Genomic DNA, 17,578 nt, shown 5'->3' on the forward strand with positions numbered 1-17,578 from the left:
TTAAATGCATTATTTAGTCAAATGCGTTATTTCAATAAATCTGGTTGAATTGCAAATAAATGCAGTCCTGTATGCTTCTCGAATATCCGTATAATTCAGACTCTGTTTTTATGAATGACCCAGATCGTGTACAGAGCAGGCTGCAGGTTTGAACTGCGGACCCTCGTGGCCCTCCTCTGCACCTCCTGCAGGCGCGAGCCGTGACTGACCAGCTGCCTACTGCGCATGCGCCAAGCGATTTAATATGAATGCTGCTTCACGTCTCAAGACATCTCACGCCCAGGTACAGACTCTGCGAGTTCATGAGTTGTCAGGGGTAATTCTTGTGCCTGTGAAATCTTTTTTTTTCTTCCCCAGTAGATTTGACTGTGGTTTCTGTCGCTGGCGTTGTTTAATTTGTGTAAATTCACGCCGTAACAAACTCTAAGACAGCCTGCTGTGGACCAAATTCATCTGTGGTGGGTAACCTTCATGCTAACCGCTGCTGCTGCAGCTACATTTCACTGGCATGCTCCGGTATTTCCTAATGCCTCCATATTTTCTTGTCGTTATTGCATGTCAGTCGGTGTTTAGTGTGTCTTGGTTTGGACGCGGTTAGCTGCTGAAGCGCTCTGACAGACAAGACAGCAGCGGCGCCCAGCTAAAGCTAGCAATGCTAACTTGGCAAGTGTGAATGGAAAAGGGTGTCTGAGCTTCACTCCAGAGGTTAACGTTAAACACTCCGTGACCCGGCTTCCTCAGCAGCGTGTCGGCTGCTGCTCTGCTCATGCTAACATGTCATGCCATTGAAAATCATGATGAGTTCAGGCAGCTTTGCGAGCGGCTCCAATGCATGTTGACACAAACGCAGCCTGTGCTGTCATTTTATCTGATTATGGACTGTGTGCACGGGATGAACCTCTGCTACAGCAAATCATTACTGTGTCAACGGTAACATTATTTGACAGCAATATAACATCCCTGCACGGAAGGCCAATAGTGAGCTAGTATGAAAACATGCGTTGTGATTTTTCAACCTCAAGTACTGTTGTAATGCAGCTGCAGCACACTGTCAAATCTCAGCTGCATGCATGGAGCTTTTTCATAGTATTGGTATTTTCAAGTTGAATAAACATACAGATCAAACATTGCTTGACATGAAACGGTAAATCAGACGTGGGCTGGTTTTAATCCTCACAGCAAACAGCAAGTGTGCATGATAGTTGAGCACAAAATATGGCTTTATTTTATGGTGTAGAGCCGAGCAGGATTGTCTAATAATGACAATGTCACTGAGCTGCCCTTCTCTATGCACTGGCATCTTCTCTCTGTGTATCTGTAGGTGTGATTCTCTCTGTTTCTCTGTGATGAACTGGTCCATAGTGTAACCTGCCTTCACCACAGTCAGTGCCAACATCCCATCACATACTGTGGCATTAAAGATGGGTAGATTCATGTGTGTTTTGGAGTTAGTCAGTCCATCTTTCTGGGGCAGATTCATTGAAAGTGATGTCTGTCATGATTGAAGAAATTGATCAAAAACCTTTTTCATCAGTGCAGCTGTGTGGATATTCTGATTTTTCCTTCTACATTTTTCATGGATGGGTATTAGTTGAACTATGCCTTCAGTGGTTTTGCCAAATAATCGTCTGCATAGTAAAGTTAAGATAAGGCACCTTAAGCACAGTACATTCATCACAAATGAGTACATTATTAATCCATAAACACTTTGTTATAAAGGCCAGCCAAAACATGTACAGGTGATTTCATAAACTGAAGATGATCATCTACCATTAGAGTGGGAGGCTAAGTAGAAAAACTTTTTTTTTAACCATAAACTGTAAATTTTCTGTCACCCCCATGTTGACTTATTCCTCTCAAGAGTAGTAATATATCACAAATGTGTCCATCTTATTCTTCAGTTTCTTTTCTTTGTCTGCATTTATGTCTGTTCAGTCACAGTCAGTTTTGAAAATATAACAGTAGACTGATTCTTGTCGGTTTATATCTACAGACTCATCTTTCTCCATGTGACTTCTTTTAAAGCACATTATCTCGTGATTTTATGGCTACTATGTCAGACTTACTGCAAGTGATCTTTGGACATGCGTTCATGTGATGTGTTGCTGTGATTTGATGACTGCATGCGAATCATTTGCTGTGTAAAACAGTTGTTTTATTGATCTTCATATCGTGTTGTAAGCACAGGAGGGATCTGACCTCATTGCTGTTTAAGAGTTCCTGTCGGTGAAGTTAGGTATTTGTTGCTGAGATGTTTTTTCACCTGAAGAGCATCCAGTTAAATCTGTGAAGGGGATGTCTGCAGCAAAGGTCATACTGAGTTGTTTTGTTGCAGTCTTGCCACTTGGAGGGCTTTATTAAATTCATTTCAAGCTACAAATTCAGTTTTTTCACTTGACAGTTGTGCTTGTTTCTAAATGAAGGTTTTGACCAGATAATGAATCTGATTAATGCGAAAGACCATATTTACTGCAGACTTTCAGGAACCCATCCCTCTTGGATTTCCCACACTCCTTTATTCACCAGTGGCTGAGAAATGTTGTTCTTTCTTTACTCTGTGTTGAACTTGCACATCATTGAGGAATGACCTTTTCATCACTTCGATTCTGCGCTAATTGTTTGGCTTTTTTTTTTTTTTCCCTCTTTCTTTCTCTCTCTGTGCCCTCCAGTGACCATCATGGGCAGTTAGTGTAAACTGTCCTATTATCAGCTGAAGGTGAGGAATACCTTGGAGCATACCTCTCCCTCTCTTCCGTCTCAGTCTTCTCGGTTTTCTCCACCATGGCTGATGAAGAGTATGGCAGCTTTGTGGACTGGAGCCAGATGGGGGACCTGGCCAAGAGCAGCGGGCCCACCAAGGTGGACTGTAAAGACCTGAAAGAGTTCAAGCAAATGGCCCGGCAAGGCTACTGGGCCAAGAATCACAAACTACGAGCACAAGTTTACCAGCAACTCATCAAGGCCATTCCCTGCCGTACAGTCACCCCGGATGCAGAGGTGTACCGCGACATCATGGGAAACGCAGGCACAAAGAAGCCCTCCGCCCTCGCCCCGCTTCCAGAGTTTGTGGATGAGAATCCTGTACCGCGGTACTGCCTGAAGACGGAGGCGGTAGCTTCAGCACATCGGATCATCAACTGCGTGGCTGGACAGTTTCCAGACATCTCCCACTGCCCGGCGCTCCCGGCCGTTACCTCGCTGCTCCTGCACTACAGCGCCGACGAGGCTCAGTGCTTCGAGCACGTCAGCCGCATACTGGCTTGCAACGAACCGGGAAAGCGGCTGCTGGACCAGACTTTCCTGGCCTACGAGTCCAGCTGCATGACTTTCGGCGACCTGGCCAATAAATACTGCGCCCCCGCCCACAAACTGATCGTGGCCACTGCCCAGGATGTGATGGAGGTGTACTCGGACTGGCAGCGCTGGGTGCTCGGCGACCTTCCCTTCAGCCACATGGCCCGGGTGCTCGACGTCTACCTGGTGGAGGGCTATAAGATTCTCTACCGTGTGGCCATAGCGCTGCTCAAGTTTTACCGAAAGCACAAAGCCGGAGCCCAGGCGGGCCAGGGGGGCCAGCAGCAGGATTCAGGCAAGATCAGGGCGGATATCCAGGCTTTTGTGAAGGGCATCGCCTCCACCATCACCCCCGACAAGCTACTGGAGAAGGCCTTCTCCCTCCGCCTGTTCAGCCGCAAGGAGATCACGCTGCTGCAGCTGACAAATGAAAAGTCTCTGCAGCAGAAAGGAATCACTGTCAAGCAGAAGCGGTAAAATCAATTATATTGATCTTTTTTTCTTTTTTATTTAGAGACTAGGATACTTTTGATGGATGTACCTTGTTGCACGCTTATTTATTTTTTTTATCAAGGACATGGTATCATTAGAAATTGATGACTCTGGTTTTTCAGACTTCTGTTTTCCGTAATGTGATATTTTGATGTAAAATGAGCCAAACCACAGCACATAAATCAACAAAAGGGACATAAAAAGTTTCAGAACCATATAGATATTTAAAATCTTTGACTCTTTATTACACTGCTTCAGCTGTTAGCTTTATTTTCTACGTTGCTCTGCTTTTTCCATCTTCCTCTCACAGCCTGTTCTTGTTTCTTGTTTGTTTTGTTTTGTTCCACGGTTTTCCATACACCATCCTGTCTCACCTGCTCTGCACTCCTGTGTTCACTGCACTGGTTCTTGTACAGTTCTAGGTGGGTTTCCATCTTCATCTCACCCTCTTTTTTTTTTTTTTTTTCTGCTGTCAACCTATTTATTCTCCAAAAATATTGTCACCATTTGCATATTTGTTGATTGATACTTGAAGTGAGGAGATGATTTGTGTGAGTGCTTCCATTTATAATCGATCAATGGTTCCTCACCAGCTGTGTAATCTCCATTTTGGCTGTTGGGCAGTTTCTGACCCCCTCCGCTTCTTCTCCAGGCGAAATGTTCAGCTGGCTCTTAACCCCGACACGTTTTCCTCCGAGATTGTCAGCGCCAAAGAGATGCACGACATCTGGTCATGGATCCCCGAGCGCTTCGCCCTGTGCCAGCCCCAGCTCCTCTTCACCACCTCCACCCATGGATGCAGCCTGAACAGGTGCACGTCTCGATATGTCCGCAGTCACATTAGTTTCTCTGATGGTTTTGTTTTAGTTTGAAAGTATATTTGCACAATGGTTATCATTAAGATGTAAACTGGTGTGTGTCCCTGCAGATTCTACTCCCACTGTGAAGGCTATGAGCCCACTTTAATGCTCATCCGTACCACAGATGGCGACGTAAGTAAGACTCACACACAGCAGACAGAAAACTCTCCGACAATCACCCGAAATATTTAAACCAAGTGAAGTTTAGAAAAGGATTTCGGACATTTTTACTGATTTGTTTTACAACATTTTGCATCCTGGTTGTCATTGATAACTGACTGCAGTGTTAAATAACATGTCGTCCTGTAAATTCTCAACTAAAGAACAGACTGACTTTAATATTTATGATGTATCACATTGAAATGGAGCCAAAACAAAATAGTACTGGAAATACTCATTTTGTAATTCCTGCCCGTTTCAGTTCCTTATTCTAATGAGGAACGTAGAATTTTTCTTTTGCTTGACATGTTTCACAAAAGACTAAAGGTTTTATTTTCCTGCTTGACTCCTGTGTTGTTGTCAGAGTTAAACTTTGAAGTACTTGTAAGCCAATTGAATAAATAATTTCAGCAGATAACGATAATTTGATTTTTTTTTTTTTTCATCTTCAGGTTTGCGGAGCCTTCTTGTCTACAGACTGGGAGGAAAGAAAGAGAGGAGGAAACAAACTGAGTTTCTTTGGCACAGGAGAGTGTTTTGTTTTCAGGGTGAGTAGATTTTTCAAGATGTGAGCTCAGTTTTGACTTCTGGAGGTGAATCCCAGCTGATCAGTGAAGGCAGCCACACCCTGAGCTCCATTAGAGGGGAAACAGATTGAGGATCACCCTGAGGGCAAATTAGGGTTCCCAATCAACTGGAAGAGAAATGTTTTGTTCTTAGCAGTACTACATTATTGCCAGCAGGGGGTACCATCCACCGTGATGTGGTTTGAGCTCAGAGCCACTGGTTCTCCGAGAATAAAAGCCTTTCTAATAGGTAACACTTCCCCAGACACGATCACGTCTGATGCAGAAACGACTCCACAGACTGCCTGCGCTGCTGGTCGTAATGCAGCGTCAAGCTTAATAAAGGCGCTACAGCTTGAAATAGAAAGGCGGTCCGGTCCTCTGATGTCTTCTGTATGAATTATTCACTTGGCTCTGCTTGCTGATGCACACCTGTGGACTGTGTGAGCCGGGAGACCAGAAAACACAACCGTCCCGAAGAGCAAGGCTTAAGCACACATAGATCGGAAAGTTCTGTAACCCGATCCAGTCGTACCTGACACCATACCTGGCACACAAAAGGGAAGAGCCAGCTCCTACTGACGATGGCCTGCAGAATAAGAGGAAGCTTTAGTGTCATTGAGCTCACTCTGCAATGATGGTTATTATTATTATCCCCTGAATGGAAGAATCCATTTCAATAGCTGTAGAGAAGAAGGGATTATGCAAGTGAAAAAGATCATAACACAGTTAAAGAAGAGCAGCTGTTGATAAAACAGCTTAGTTGTAGTTGACTTGCGCCCCCTAAACAAAAACAGAAATCTTTTGTTTATGATTGAATGGGAACTCCAGACCCAGGATGTCGACTTTTGTGTTTTTCTTAAGATGAAGCAGATACATTAAGATCAGTGGAGGCACCACAGGATGCAGACGCCTTGTAAAAATATCCATACAGGAGAAGTTCACATTAGCTCACATCCTAAAAGCAAACACGATAAAACTATTTAAAATGCTTCTACTTTGCCTCTGCTCTGCTTCTTTTATAGTTGATGCAAGAATAAGTAGTCATATTAAACTCAACGTGTTTATTTTTTACTATTGTAGAAAAAACATGTATGCTCTTCATATATATTAGAGTACTCCTTCAGTTGTTTCCCTGGTTGGTAAACAGTGATAGATGGTAAGATCAATCATCACACACAGGAAACGGTGTGGTTGCAGCAGCAAAAAACAGGAAGAGACGAAGTTTGTGCTGAAGACATGAAGAAAGCCTGAAAGGTCTTGAAATTAAAAAAAAAAAAAAAAACGGCCTCAATGAGTGATTTTTGAGAAATTCTAAACTAAAACAGAAGGATTTAGATATGATTATGCAGAGACGATGATGTGATGGGTAAATTCTTATTGCTCCTTTGTTTTCATTGTTAGCTGAAACCAGAAATGGAGCGCTACGAGTGGGTGGTGATCCGCCACCCCGAGTTGGCTTCGTCCATCAAAAGGCAGGAACCAGAGGACCAGGCAGCCTCTGAGGACCAGAATGCAGACAACAGCCTGCAGCAGCCGGAGAAACCTGTGGGAGAGCTTTCCCCATTTCTGTCCGCCCGCCACTTCAACCTCAACTCTAAGAACACTTCCATGTTCATGGCAGGAAACTTTGACTCCATCATCGTGGGTGAGTGTATCGTCACAGTCTTACACCCCTCTTAGAACCGCCTGAGAAGCGTGAGTTAAAGTCACTCACACATCCTGTGTGTCGTGTTGTGTTTGTTCAGGGGGAGGCGACGGCAACGCTCTGTACATCGACTCTGAGCTGAATCACGGACGCACCGGCAGGTGCACCACCTTCGACAACCCGCCCCTGTGTGCGGAGAGCTTCCAGGTCTCCCTGCTGGAAGCCTGGGGCTTCCAGGATGCGATGGCCTCATAATGCAGCCGTTTACAGTCACACTCTGAAACAAAACCTGTATGATCTCTAAAGAAATAGGTTTTACCACTTAAAGATGCAGTATGATGCTTAAGACACACAGTCTGGTGTGAAGTTAAGTCTTAAAATGTTTCAGGTGGAAATTGTATGCAAAAAAACCTAAATCCGTCCTGAAAATTCAGCTATTTTATTTATTAATGCATTTCATCCAAATATCAACATGTGAATCGGAAATGTGATCGTCGTGTTTACTTGTTTATTTTTGTATTTACAGAGTTGTACTATGGTGGTGTAATTCTATTGCAGAGGCGACGGAAATGTTCAGGCTCAGCTGTGCTTGTCTTCCTGTTGTAGTCAAACTTTTGGATTTCTCGATGGTAATGTAGACGTTTTGCTCTGCAGTTCATCTCAATCTGCCAAACTCAGTCGCACAGTCCGCTCTGCAGTCCTTACAGAACGGACTGGGATTTAAAGAAGCACTTGTGAAGTCCAGTATTAGTTTTCGTGGTGAATGTGGACTGAACTCGATAGAGGCCGCATTAGGTCAGTTCTGACTTCCTATTTTGTAAGGTCATGTTTCGGTCCATTGCACTTTTGATTTTCTGTACATAACTGGGAGACCTGCTAAACAATGTCAATAGTGAATTTGAGTTTTGCAATTTTGCACTGTTTTTTCTTTTCTGTGACTTTTTTTTCTGTTCAGTCTTTTTGTTCCTATTCACATCAATGCATATGTTCCTGTGGATAGCTGTTAGCCTTTTTAAGGTAAAAGATACATTTTCGTGGTGTACAGATAATGGAGATAAATGCAGCTCCTTCATCCTTTTTATTTTCCATTTTCCTGTTACCTCCGTCCTTTTTCTGCTTAAAGATGGTTCCTAAGAAGTCCAGTTCTGGTGTCCTGTTGGCAAAGTGTTGTTGAAGTTACACATTAACTTGTATGTTGAAACATGTGCGCTGGTGACGATTGTATGTCAGTTGTGTAAAAAAACTGCAAATGTGAAAATACAGCATTCTGCTTTAAGTAGACTCATCCTGCAATTCTCCTTTTTTTGTCTTTTGTCTCACAACTTATTTTTATCCCTTCAAATCTCTGACTTCTGCTCTTGCTAAGAGATGGTGGCATTTCTTCAGAGTATCACAGATGTGTGCCAGATGCCTTCAAGTCACCTGACCACATTTAACTTGCTAAGCACCATCTACTCCTTTTAAAAAGAAGAAGGAAAAAAAATACACTATTTGCAGAGTCGCTACTGTTTGATTTCGAACATTATGCCTTCTGTGAATGCTGGTATCAACAGTGATTACGTAAAAACTGTTTCTAGTTTTCCAAGATGTTAAAGTTGAAGGACTTAGAGTCAACGTTAAAATTCACCATTAGCAAATCTTCCGCAAGGTTTTGTAAAACTGACAAAATACTGACACATATTCCACCATTTACAAACAAACTACACATAAAACTGACTTTTTGGGAGTATATTTGAATTATATTTGATGTATAATACATTTCCTGTAGAAGGTTTTCATATTTTTAATATAAAAGCATTATTCATGTACACCATGATTGCCTTAGTAGTACAACTGTTTTTCCTAACTTCTTCAGTTTATAATAAATGAAAATGATGAGCAAGTTACCAAATGTTATGAAAAAAGGACAAGCGAAGTTCAAGATGTCCGATTATTCTTACTTTGTTTTACATCAAATCACAGTACAGACTGTGTTTTATGTGCCTGAGACCTTATGACTATTTAATTCCTCAGACGGGCCTCTTCATGCACGCTATTTTTATGTTGCTGTTTCTTCTTTGTGGAAGTTGACAATGAACTGCATGACTGGAAAATATTGTGCAGGAGTGAGTCAGGTGTGCTTATAAGTACGTCTGCTGAACTCTTTCTGCTTTCAGGCCTCAGCTTGGCTACACACTTCCAGTGATTGTATTTTAATTTAACTTAGTACATTTAAAAAATGTGCAGTAATTTAACATTTTATTATATATCAAAGTAAAAGAATCTGATGTGGCGTTGATGCAGTATCCCTGTTTAAATATGTATTGTCACTTAATTTTCAGTGAATGTATCTCAGGCTAATACATCTGCAGAAATTCTGCTTCCTGAAAGGCAAAGTGGTGCAGTAATTCCCTCCTTACAGTAAGTGGCATTGACTGTGTCTTTCGAAGGCAGCGTTCATTCAGGATTCTCACTCTGCTAATCGCACATGCACTTCTATTTTTAGCTGCTCCTTTGGGTGTTGGTCTGGCGCTTCTCCTGAAAACTATGCTTTCCAGCCTCAAGGAGTAAGGTGCTTATGTGTTTAACCCTACACTGAGACGGGTCTTTCCTTGATCGTCCCTCAGTCGACGTGCCGCTGAGGACAGGATGAGGACACACATGGGAGCTGTCTTGAGAAATACTGCTGTGACCTACAAACTGATTATTTGCAACTGGGATGAAGAAACAACTCTAAATAGCTACACAATCACAAACATTACAAGCAAATTATATAATTTCCCAATCTATTGTCGTATACAAATTGAATTTTTTAATGCAACATTTGTCCTTGTAATCTGTTTCAGTAGTGATGTATATTTTTTTCTTTGCAATGAGAATGAATAAGGTTGAATAGCAGCTCGTTTGATGACTTTATTTAGATTGGAGAGAAACACAGAGAGGTCTATATTTAGAAACCTGTGTTGAGCTGACAATCCATGATTTGACCAATGAACATCTGACTCAAAATACAGCATAGTATCCATAACAATTCGTGGCAAATCCTCCAGCGTGCCGTATGCCAACGATTCAGGCATGGCCTCATGAGAATTTCCCCCTTTTTTCCTGATTCAGCATCTCAAATATGAGAAATTTGAAAAAAAAAAGTATAGTCCTGTCCTCAATGATTAATAATTAATGCCATTCAAGAACTAAAAAAAAAATCCCACCCAAACAAACAAGGGTATGCAATATGCTATCATGCAGCATGCTGGTAAATGAGCTGGAAATTGGAACACACCATAATCTGATCACTACAGAAAGGCTGTATCATGCCTCTTCAGTCGGTTTGAGTTCACTCATTCATCAGAGGAGGTCAGGAAACATGAAAAGCATTAATCTCGTTCATTGGGACCTCTTTATCAGCAGTGTATCGCTACTCATACACACATCATCATCCCTGTCGGGGTGATTTAGTGTTGTATGCTGAAGCCTGTGCATGTGTTTGAAAGGAAGGACGGCCCATGACGCTCCTGGAGATGTTGCATCAGAAGTGATGGGGCTTTACAGTGGGCACTGGGGGAGGGGTCCTGTAGTGCTGACTTGACTGGCAATGCAGATGGAAAAGGATGGAGGGATGGATGGGAGGATGGAGGGAGAAGGAGGAGGCACGAGACTGCACATGCTCCCTCTGAGTCACACGGAGGCATTCTTCATCTCCGTCATGGGGTGCCAGCTCTCTCTTGACCTCCCCCCCCTGCAAGATCTCTGAGCATGCACTTGCTAGGAGCTGTACGCTGTAGCATGAGTGGGGGGGTTCTCTGTTCCCTCCCCCACTGAGCACACTCATCTTCAAATTCTCTCACTCTCTCGGGCGCCTCTTTGCTGCATGTCACAGTTTACTGTAAACCACCTTCAGTTGCATGGCTGTGAAGCAAAATCTGCTCTGATCACTGGAAGAAAAAAATAATGCCTTTTTTTGTTTGTTTTCTAATCATATTAAAAAAAACTGTTTAAGGTGTCTTCCAACATGTCTCAGTATAAAATATTCCCCTTTCCTGGCTATATATCTCTCCTGTTCTGAGGGGAAACGCGTGGATATCAAAGGGAAAGCCTGCAGCGGAGCGCACCAAAGGGACTCCTGATAGGGGTGACCTTTAAAAATAATTAAAACATATCGTAAATTATTAAGCGTTGTCTAGATATGAAACGAGTCAATACTGTTCTACAGTATATCTTTATTGATTTTAAATCCTCTTGTAAGGTACAGTATGTGATTGAGAAACTTTAGCTTCCTTGTCTAGCCACCCCTTTACTCAGATGTTGATAGGTTCTCCCCGTACGGCCGGTCAGGTGATACTTTCCGCTTCGCCATTTTGTGCCTCTGCGCCGGCTATTTATCCGAGTCGTGACTGTTTGCTTCACTCTGCTAGTTAGCTGCCCAGACGGTTCCTGCTGTCGGCGCTGTTTGTATGTATCTCACGCCCGTGGCCTTCGATAGCTTCTGTGAAGTGCCAATTCTCTTTTTCACCCATTACCGATTAACAGTTTTGTATATTTAGTTTATTTTTTTATACGCAACTTGTCAATAGAAATAATGTCTTCAGCTCCCGAATACTCCCCGTTCTTCGCGGTCATGGGTGCCTCTGCGGCGATGGTGTTCAGCGGTAAGTTTTCACATTTCCACTTGTCGACGAGTCCCTAAGTGGTTTCGTTTTCGTTTGTTACTGTCTCGTTTTATTTGTAACATGGTAGGAACGCTACTCGTGAAGCTCACTTTTCTTAAAAGCTACCTGCTAGCAATGCTAACGTCAACGTCACAACGGTTACCGTACATTTTCATACATATAGACTTAAATTGAACATATAACCAATTTCACTTGGATTTTACTTTTTTAAGATTTACTCCTTGGTTCGCTGGTGTGTCATTTAATGCCGTTGCTTCACCGTCACACTAAAACTCGCCAAGGCTAATGAGCTAGCGTAGAACAGCTAGCGTTGTTAGCCTGGTTCTGTCAACATCTGTGCTTTAGTTGAAAGTTAAAAATGGTAAGATGCCAACCTATGCTTTTTAAAACTTTATTAAAATTATTTCCTAGTTGGCAATGACGGTCTTAAAAAATGTCACAACTGTGTCTCAGCGACCGTCCATACAGCTGCTCGCTTACTGCATGTAGGAGAAGATACTTTGACTGATAGCAATCTCTCTTTTAAAATGTTACATTTATGTCTGTAGCGTGCAGGATTATTTTTATAATAGGTTATTGTAATTACTCTGTGCTGGGAAGCCTATATCATATAAGAATACATTTAATGTATTACGAAGGTGTTTTGACAATCCACCCCTCGAACATCAAGTTTAATGCAACCTATATTTCCTCAAACTATTTTTTCGAGCAACTAAAATGGTCTTTGGAAACCTTGACCAGCAGGTTGACTTCCTTATTGCTAGTAGGAATGACACCGGGTCACATGATCATCACATGACGAGCCTTCTGACTGGGATTCACCGTCTGAATCTGAAAGTGTGGGAAAAGTTAACAAGTAGCTCGCCCAATCCGTGCGAGGAAAACGTGTCGTTTAGTTACATAAGCAACACAGCTGTGTCTTTAAAGGAAGAGGCAAGTGACACACAGATGGAAGTTTTCGTTTGTTTTATAATTGAGCTTTTTTGAATTGTGTTTTGTCTTTGATCAGCTCAGAAACGGAGAAAGCCTGCCCTGTACAATGACGGCATATGATGGGCATGGCTTCTGTGATGGCTGTATCTTTGATGTAAACTCAGAATATAGTAGCTATCTTTTTAGTCAGGTTCTGAGGTCTCAATGTCAGCATGTTTTGAGGTCTCAATTTTGTCTGAGAGAAATCTATCCTGGTAATTATTAATTGCATGAGTGTAAGCTGAAGTAGTTGCAGATGGTAAGCCATCATCTCAATATAAAATGTTCCACTCCCCTTGAAAATGAGAGCAGCCAAATACCTAAACTAAAGCGATAGGAAAAGTGTCTCTATTTTGATTGTTGATGGCCATTAACTACCAGTACTAGTGCTACGAGTGACAGCAGGGGAATTTGCTCGTAGGGAGGGGATCACACAATGCGTAAAAACGGTCGTCATGTCGGTGGGACAAATGAGGACGTTTGATGATCCAGTTTTCAGCTTGATCCTGCCATGAGCTGTTGAATCAGTGCCATATTGTTGCTGCTGCTTCTTGGGTTCATTGCTATAATGTAAAATTTGATGTCACTGAGAATCTCTGCAGATTGAACAATAGAATATTAAAAATTATTATAGATCTTCATGATATAGTATTTTTTCTTTGCTTCCGGTTCTCGGAGCAGATCAATCTGTTTGTTGCGTTAATATTTTGCATGCTAGATCATCCCCAGCTAGAGGCACCTCCTGCTCTGTCACAAGACGTCACAAGGGCATCCCATATATCAAATATTATGCAGGGAGTGGTGGTGGTGGTGCAGCACTCTTCACCTAATCTGAAGGGATTAGGATTAAAGCCCAGAGGTTGTGCTGCTTCCACATCACCGCAGAAACTGTCTGCCTCACATCAAACCTGTAATCCCTGGGGACAGAACAACATAGTTTCAAGATCGTAGTGTTTCTTGCATTCTGTCCTCTCCTGCCACACCTCAGTGAGCCAACGTCTGCAGAGAAAGGCGTCGTAGGATAATGTTACTGACGGTAACTTATTCACACTTGCTATTAATGAGAGGCTGAACAGTGAAAAGAAATGGATGCTACCAGGAAGAACAGTTTCTAGGATATTGTATCTAATGTGTTTGCATGGCAAAGTCAAATTACTGCATTTATTCAATTTCATATGGGCCTGGTGTTTTAGAGGTAATACTTTATTTTGGTTAAACATTTCATGAGATGCCCACTAAAATTTGTGAATTAAAAATTTATATTGAGGTATTGTGGAATATGTATGTACTTTAAAGTCAGTATAGATATAATTACATGTCAGTTGCAAAAGCAAATTTCTTATATTTAACTATTAGTTTTTAAATAAAGGCTAAATGTGCTGCAGCTCCCCTTATAGATGTTTCAGTACGACTGTCCTTCAGTGTTTGCAAAAAGTACACGGTCTCAGGGCATTTGCTCAAAAACAGTTTTTATGTATATATTTTATATAAATGCTTTTAAGATAAAGTTCAATCAGGGGCAGTAACTGGTGATAGGAGCTGCATTTCAGTAGCAAAAATGTCACGTATTGTTTTAACACTTATCTAAATTGGCCCCATTTCCTTCAATTTCTTGTTATTTTAGACAAGGCAGTTGTGAAATCAGTCATTTGTCAGATTTTTGTAATATTAATTAATAATATTTAATTTCCTGTCCACTTCTTCTTGGACACCTTCATGCGTAGGCTGCATCTGTCTTGTGATAAATCGGAAGCGGCAGCTGGGATTGTGGCTGGCAGCCATGTGTACATTTGAAGATTGGCTCATACGTCTTTCTTGTCTGTCTCTTGATCCATTTGCCAGAATAACCTCAGCGCTAGTCTTGGCTTTAGCCAGAATGATGCCCAGGCTCACTGATGAGGAGAAAACATGGCAGAAGGCACCTCAGGCTATGTGCACAACACACTGCCTGTGAAGATTGTCCTTTCTAATATAATAGCCATCAGTCTGTTGGCTACTTTTCCCAACGCTTATTTCTGGTATGATGAGGTCAGTGTAAGGTCCTGAACATCCACGTCATCAGAGCGAGTATGCATTTTAACTATTTCAGTTTTTTCTTTTAAAACTTTGTGGATTGCTCAGTTACCCTGAATTTATTGACTCTTTCAGGTGGATTCAATGCAACCATTAACTCATAAGTGACAGAACTACATCGAAGAATGTAATGGTTGAACATTTGCAAATATGTATCATGCAGTAGATATTTTATTGTAGTTGATTATGTCAGTACTCCACTAAACATGCATCTGTTGTGGTTAATGGGCACAACCCTCTGATATGTGCTGAGATGTTCTGATTCCTGATACGTTGCTCTTGTGTGAAGTGAGTCGTCACACCTGCAGTCACGTTTTGTGGTGGAGCTGACGGCCAGCTGCTAATGGGTGGCTCTTCTTGTTTATTCAGTTCAGACTGTGGTTTATAATGTTGCAGCTGCATGGTCACTTCCCTCCTGCAGTCTGCCTTGGCTGTGACGTAGGTTGTCTCTGACGTAGGCTGCACAATGCTTTCTCTTCTGTCACAGACTGAAGGAACCAAACCTGCTGATAAAGCTTTTTGTCATCCTTCTACTTCATTACATTAGTGTGATCTTATCCAGAGACCACGGGCTGGAGAAAGCATCCAGCAGGAACAAGAGCTGCTCGTCTCTCTGCTGCTCTTTCTGGAGACATTGTTATCTGCTCGTTGCCTCCAAAGAGCAATATTCATCTCTGCAGCAATCCAATAAAGTTTGTTCCTAACTTGTAGTTTATTTTTGTATGGATTAGGGCAAACACTGTAAAGGTTTGACTTGTGGTTTTCAGTAAGAAATCTTGTGATCTGATTTACAGTGGGGGGAAAAAAAATCCCCAAATGGACCCATGTTGGATTTTCAAGGGGAAGAGAAACTATGAAGATTCTGCTGTGGTGTTGCTTCATCTCTCGTATCACTTCTGCTTCATCACTCTGTCTTTCTGGTTTCAGTCATCAGTGTATTTGCCCATGTAACTTTGTACGTGTATGTATACGCTGTTGTGTGCTTATTTATCCAACTGATTTATATTTCCTGTCTGTCCTTCTAGCCTTGGGAGCAGCCTATGGCACAGCGAAGAGTGGTACGGGTATTGCTGCCATGTCTGTGATGAGGCCAGAGCTCATCATGAAGTCCATCATCCCCGTCGTCATGGCGGGTATTATAGCCATCTACGGCTTGGTAGTAGCAGTGCTGATTGCCAACGGCATCACAGCTGATATCAGTCTTTTCAAGTAAGTTCAACTGGTCACTTCTCACATTGCTCACTCTTTGTCCAGTTTGGGTTGTTTGTGTCCTTTTGTAGCACAGATCAATATATCAATAAACAGGTAAATGCAGCTTGTGTTTTTGTCACTTGGCATCATCAGTTGTTTCTATGCACACTACCTTCCATTATAAACCAGGAAATTTAAAGGGTTGAACCCAAATATCTGACTATTCAGTCAAGCCACCACCTCAGCTGCGCTCGCTGCTCTCACAGACTTTCATTTTGACTGAACTGGGCCTGCCATCGCATGAATGGTGAAAACGGACCTGACCATTTCCCTAAACTGCCTGTGTGTTCAGCCACTTCCCCTGCACTGCCGTTGCTGCATGAGGCCATTATTCATCATTGATTGGGCCCAGATATCTAAAGCATGGGGACACCTATTCAGACTAGCCCTACAAATTTGTCATCACACTACAATTAAGGATTTGTCTGGACAAGTCAGTTTTGTTGAGCGAAATTTGCATGGTTTCAGTTGAGTAGGGATTTTCTAATAGAGGAACAAGACTGAATTTAATAATGATGGTTTTTCTGTACCGCTGGTTATGTGGGACAGGGTGGAACGTTCCACTGTAACTTTGTTATTCCATGCAGAATGGAATCATTTGAGAATGATTTGGGTGTTGTTGTTGGAGATTGTATGCATGAAGTTCTGGAATAAAGCCAGGAAATTGATATTGATCACTCACATTTACGTTTGAGACAAGCTGTACTGTTGTGTGATTATGAACTGGGCTGTAGGGCCTTTCTGTGTTGAGTTTGCATGTTTTCCCCCAGATATGCTGGTTTACTCCATAGTCAGGTGAAAGATTCTTGTGTGTATTGGCCGTTCCACTCATCAGCCCTCTTCATGATGGATGTGTAAATGATGTGATGGGTGGAGAGTAGAGCCATCTGACAAACAGTAGGCTCTTTTGTGCTGAAAACTGTTGGCTAAAGCAGAGAAACTCCTAGACGGTCGTCACTGTGTATCAGTTGGATTAGATTGAAATGTTCTCGTTTGCAGCGTTCAGCCTCCTGTGATCCTCGGCGTGTTTTTTTCTAACGCATTTCTCTCCGTGCAGGAGTTTCCTCCACCTCGGAGCCGGGCTGAGCGTGGGACTCAGCGGGCTTGCGGCAGGATTCGCCATCGGCATTGTCGGCGACGCGGGCGTGAGAGGCACAGCTCAGCAGCCCAGGCTTTTTGTGGGCATGATCCTCATCTTGATTTTCGCTGAGGTCTTGGGTCTCTACGGGCTCATCGTTGCCCTCATCCTGTCCACGAAATAAAACACCAAGTCGTCTCCACTACAAGATCTCTCTTTATGTTGCTGCTGGAGGGAAAAAAAAAAAAAAAAGTATACCGGGGGGGTAAAAAATTGTAAAAATTACTGTCACCCAAGATGGAAGAAGTGAAGGCGGGGGAAAAAAATAATTGGTTCCATGAAAATGGTCTTATCTCAACCATCTGTACAGTCGTCCCAATCTGATAGTCAACTTGTAAATGCGCAATGTAGTGATTTGTCTGTCTTGTATGTGTGTGTGTTTGCGTGTGCGCGTGCGTGCGGATGTGTTTAAAAAAACAATTGTATGATATAGATTCCTTATTTTCCTCCACTTATTTTAGGCCTGGAGGCCAGCTGAG

General features: G+C 42.4%; 2 protein-coding genes across 4 annotated transcripts; both read left to right on the forward strand.

Moving 5' to 3' along the window:
- Positions 1–221: 221 nt before the first annotated feature.
- On the forward strand, positions 222–8,300 carry tbc1d24 (TBC1 domain family, member 24). 3 transcript variants are annotated; one of them, XM_030098632.1, is made up of 8 exons: positions 222–283; positions 2,670–3,767; positions 4,203–4,208; positions 4,439–4,597; positions 4,715–4,778; positions 5,258–5,353; positions 6,776–7,019; positions 7,120–8,300. In XM_030098632.1, the coding sequence occupies exons 2-8, from the start codon at positions 2,782–2,784 to the stop codon at positions 7,272–7,274; spliced, it is 1,710 nt and encodes a 569-aa protein (XP_029954492.1). In that variant the 5' UTR covers positions 222–283; positions 2,670–2,781; the 3' UTR covers positions 7,275–8,300. The 3 variants fall into 3 exon arrangements, with proteins under 3 accessions (XP_029954492.1, XP_029954491.1, XP_029954493.1); XM_030098631.1 differs by lacking the exon at positions 222–283 and adding an exon at positions 369–458; XM_030098633.1 differs by lacking the exons at positions 222–283; positions 4,203–4,208 and adding an exon at positions 369–458.
- A 3,039-nt stretch (positions 8,301–11,339) lies between these two features.
- atp6v0cb (ATPase H+ transporting V0 subunit cb) lies at positions 11,340–17,511 on the forward strand. The gene is made up of 3 exons (XM_030097673.1): positions 11,340–11,644; positions 15,736–15,919; positions 17,019–17,511. The coding sequence occupies exons 1-3, from the start codon at positions 11,575–11,577 to the stop codon at positions 17,221–17,223; spliced, it is 459 nt and encodes a 152-aa protein (XP_029953533.1). The 5' UTR covers positions 11,340–11,574; the 3' UTR covers positions 17,224–17,511.
- The last annotated feature ends 67 nt before the right edge of the window (positions 17,512–17,578 follow it).

This window comes from Salarias fasciatus, chromosome 8, assembly GCF_902148845.1.
Source record: "Salarias fasciatus chromosome 8, fSalaFa1.1, whole genome shotgun sequence".
Lineage (NCBI taxonomy): Eukaryota > Metazoa > Chordata > Actinopteri > Blenniiformes > Blenniidae > Salarias > Salarias fasciatus.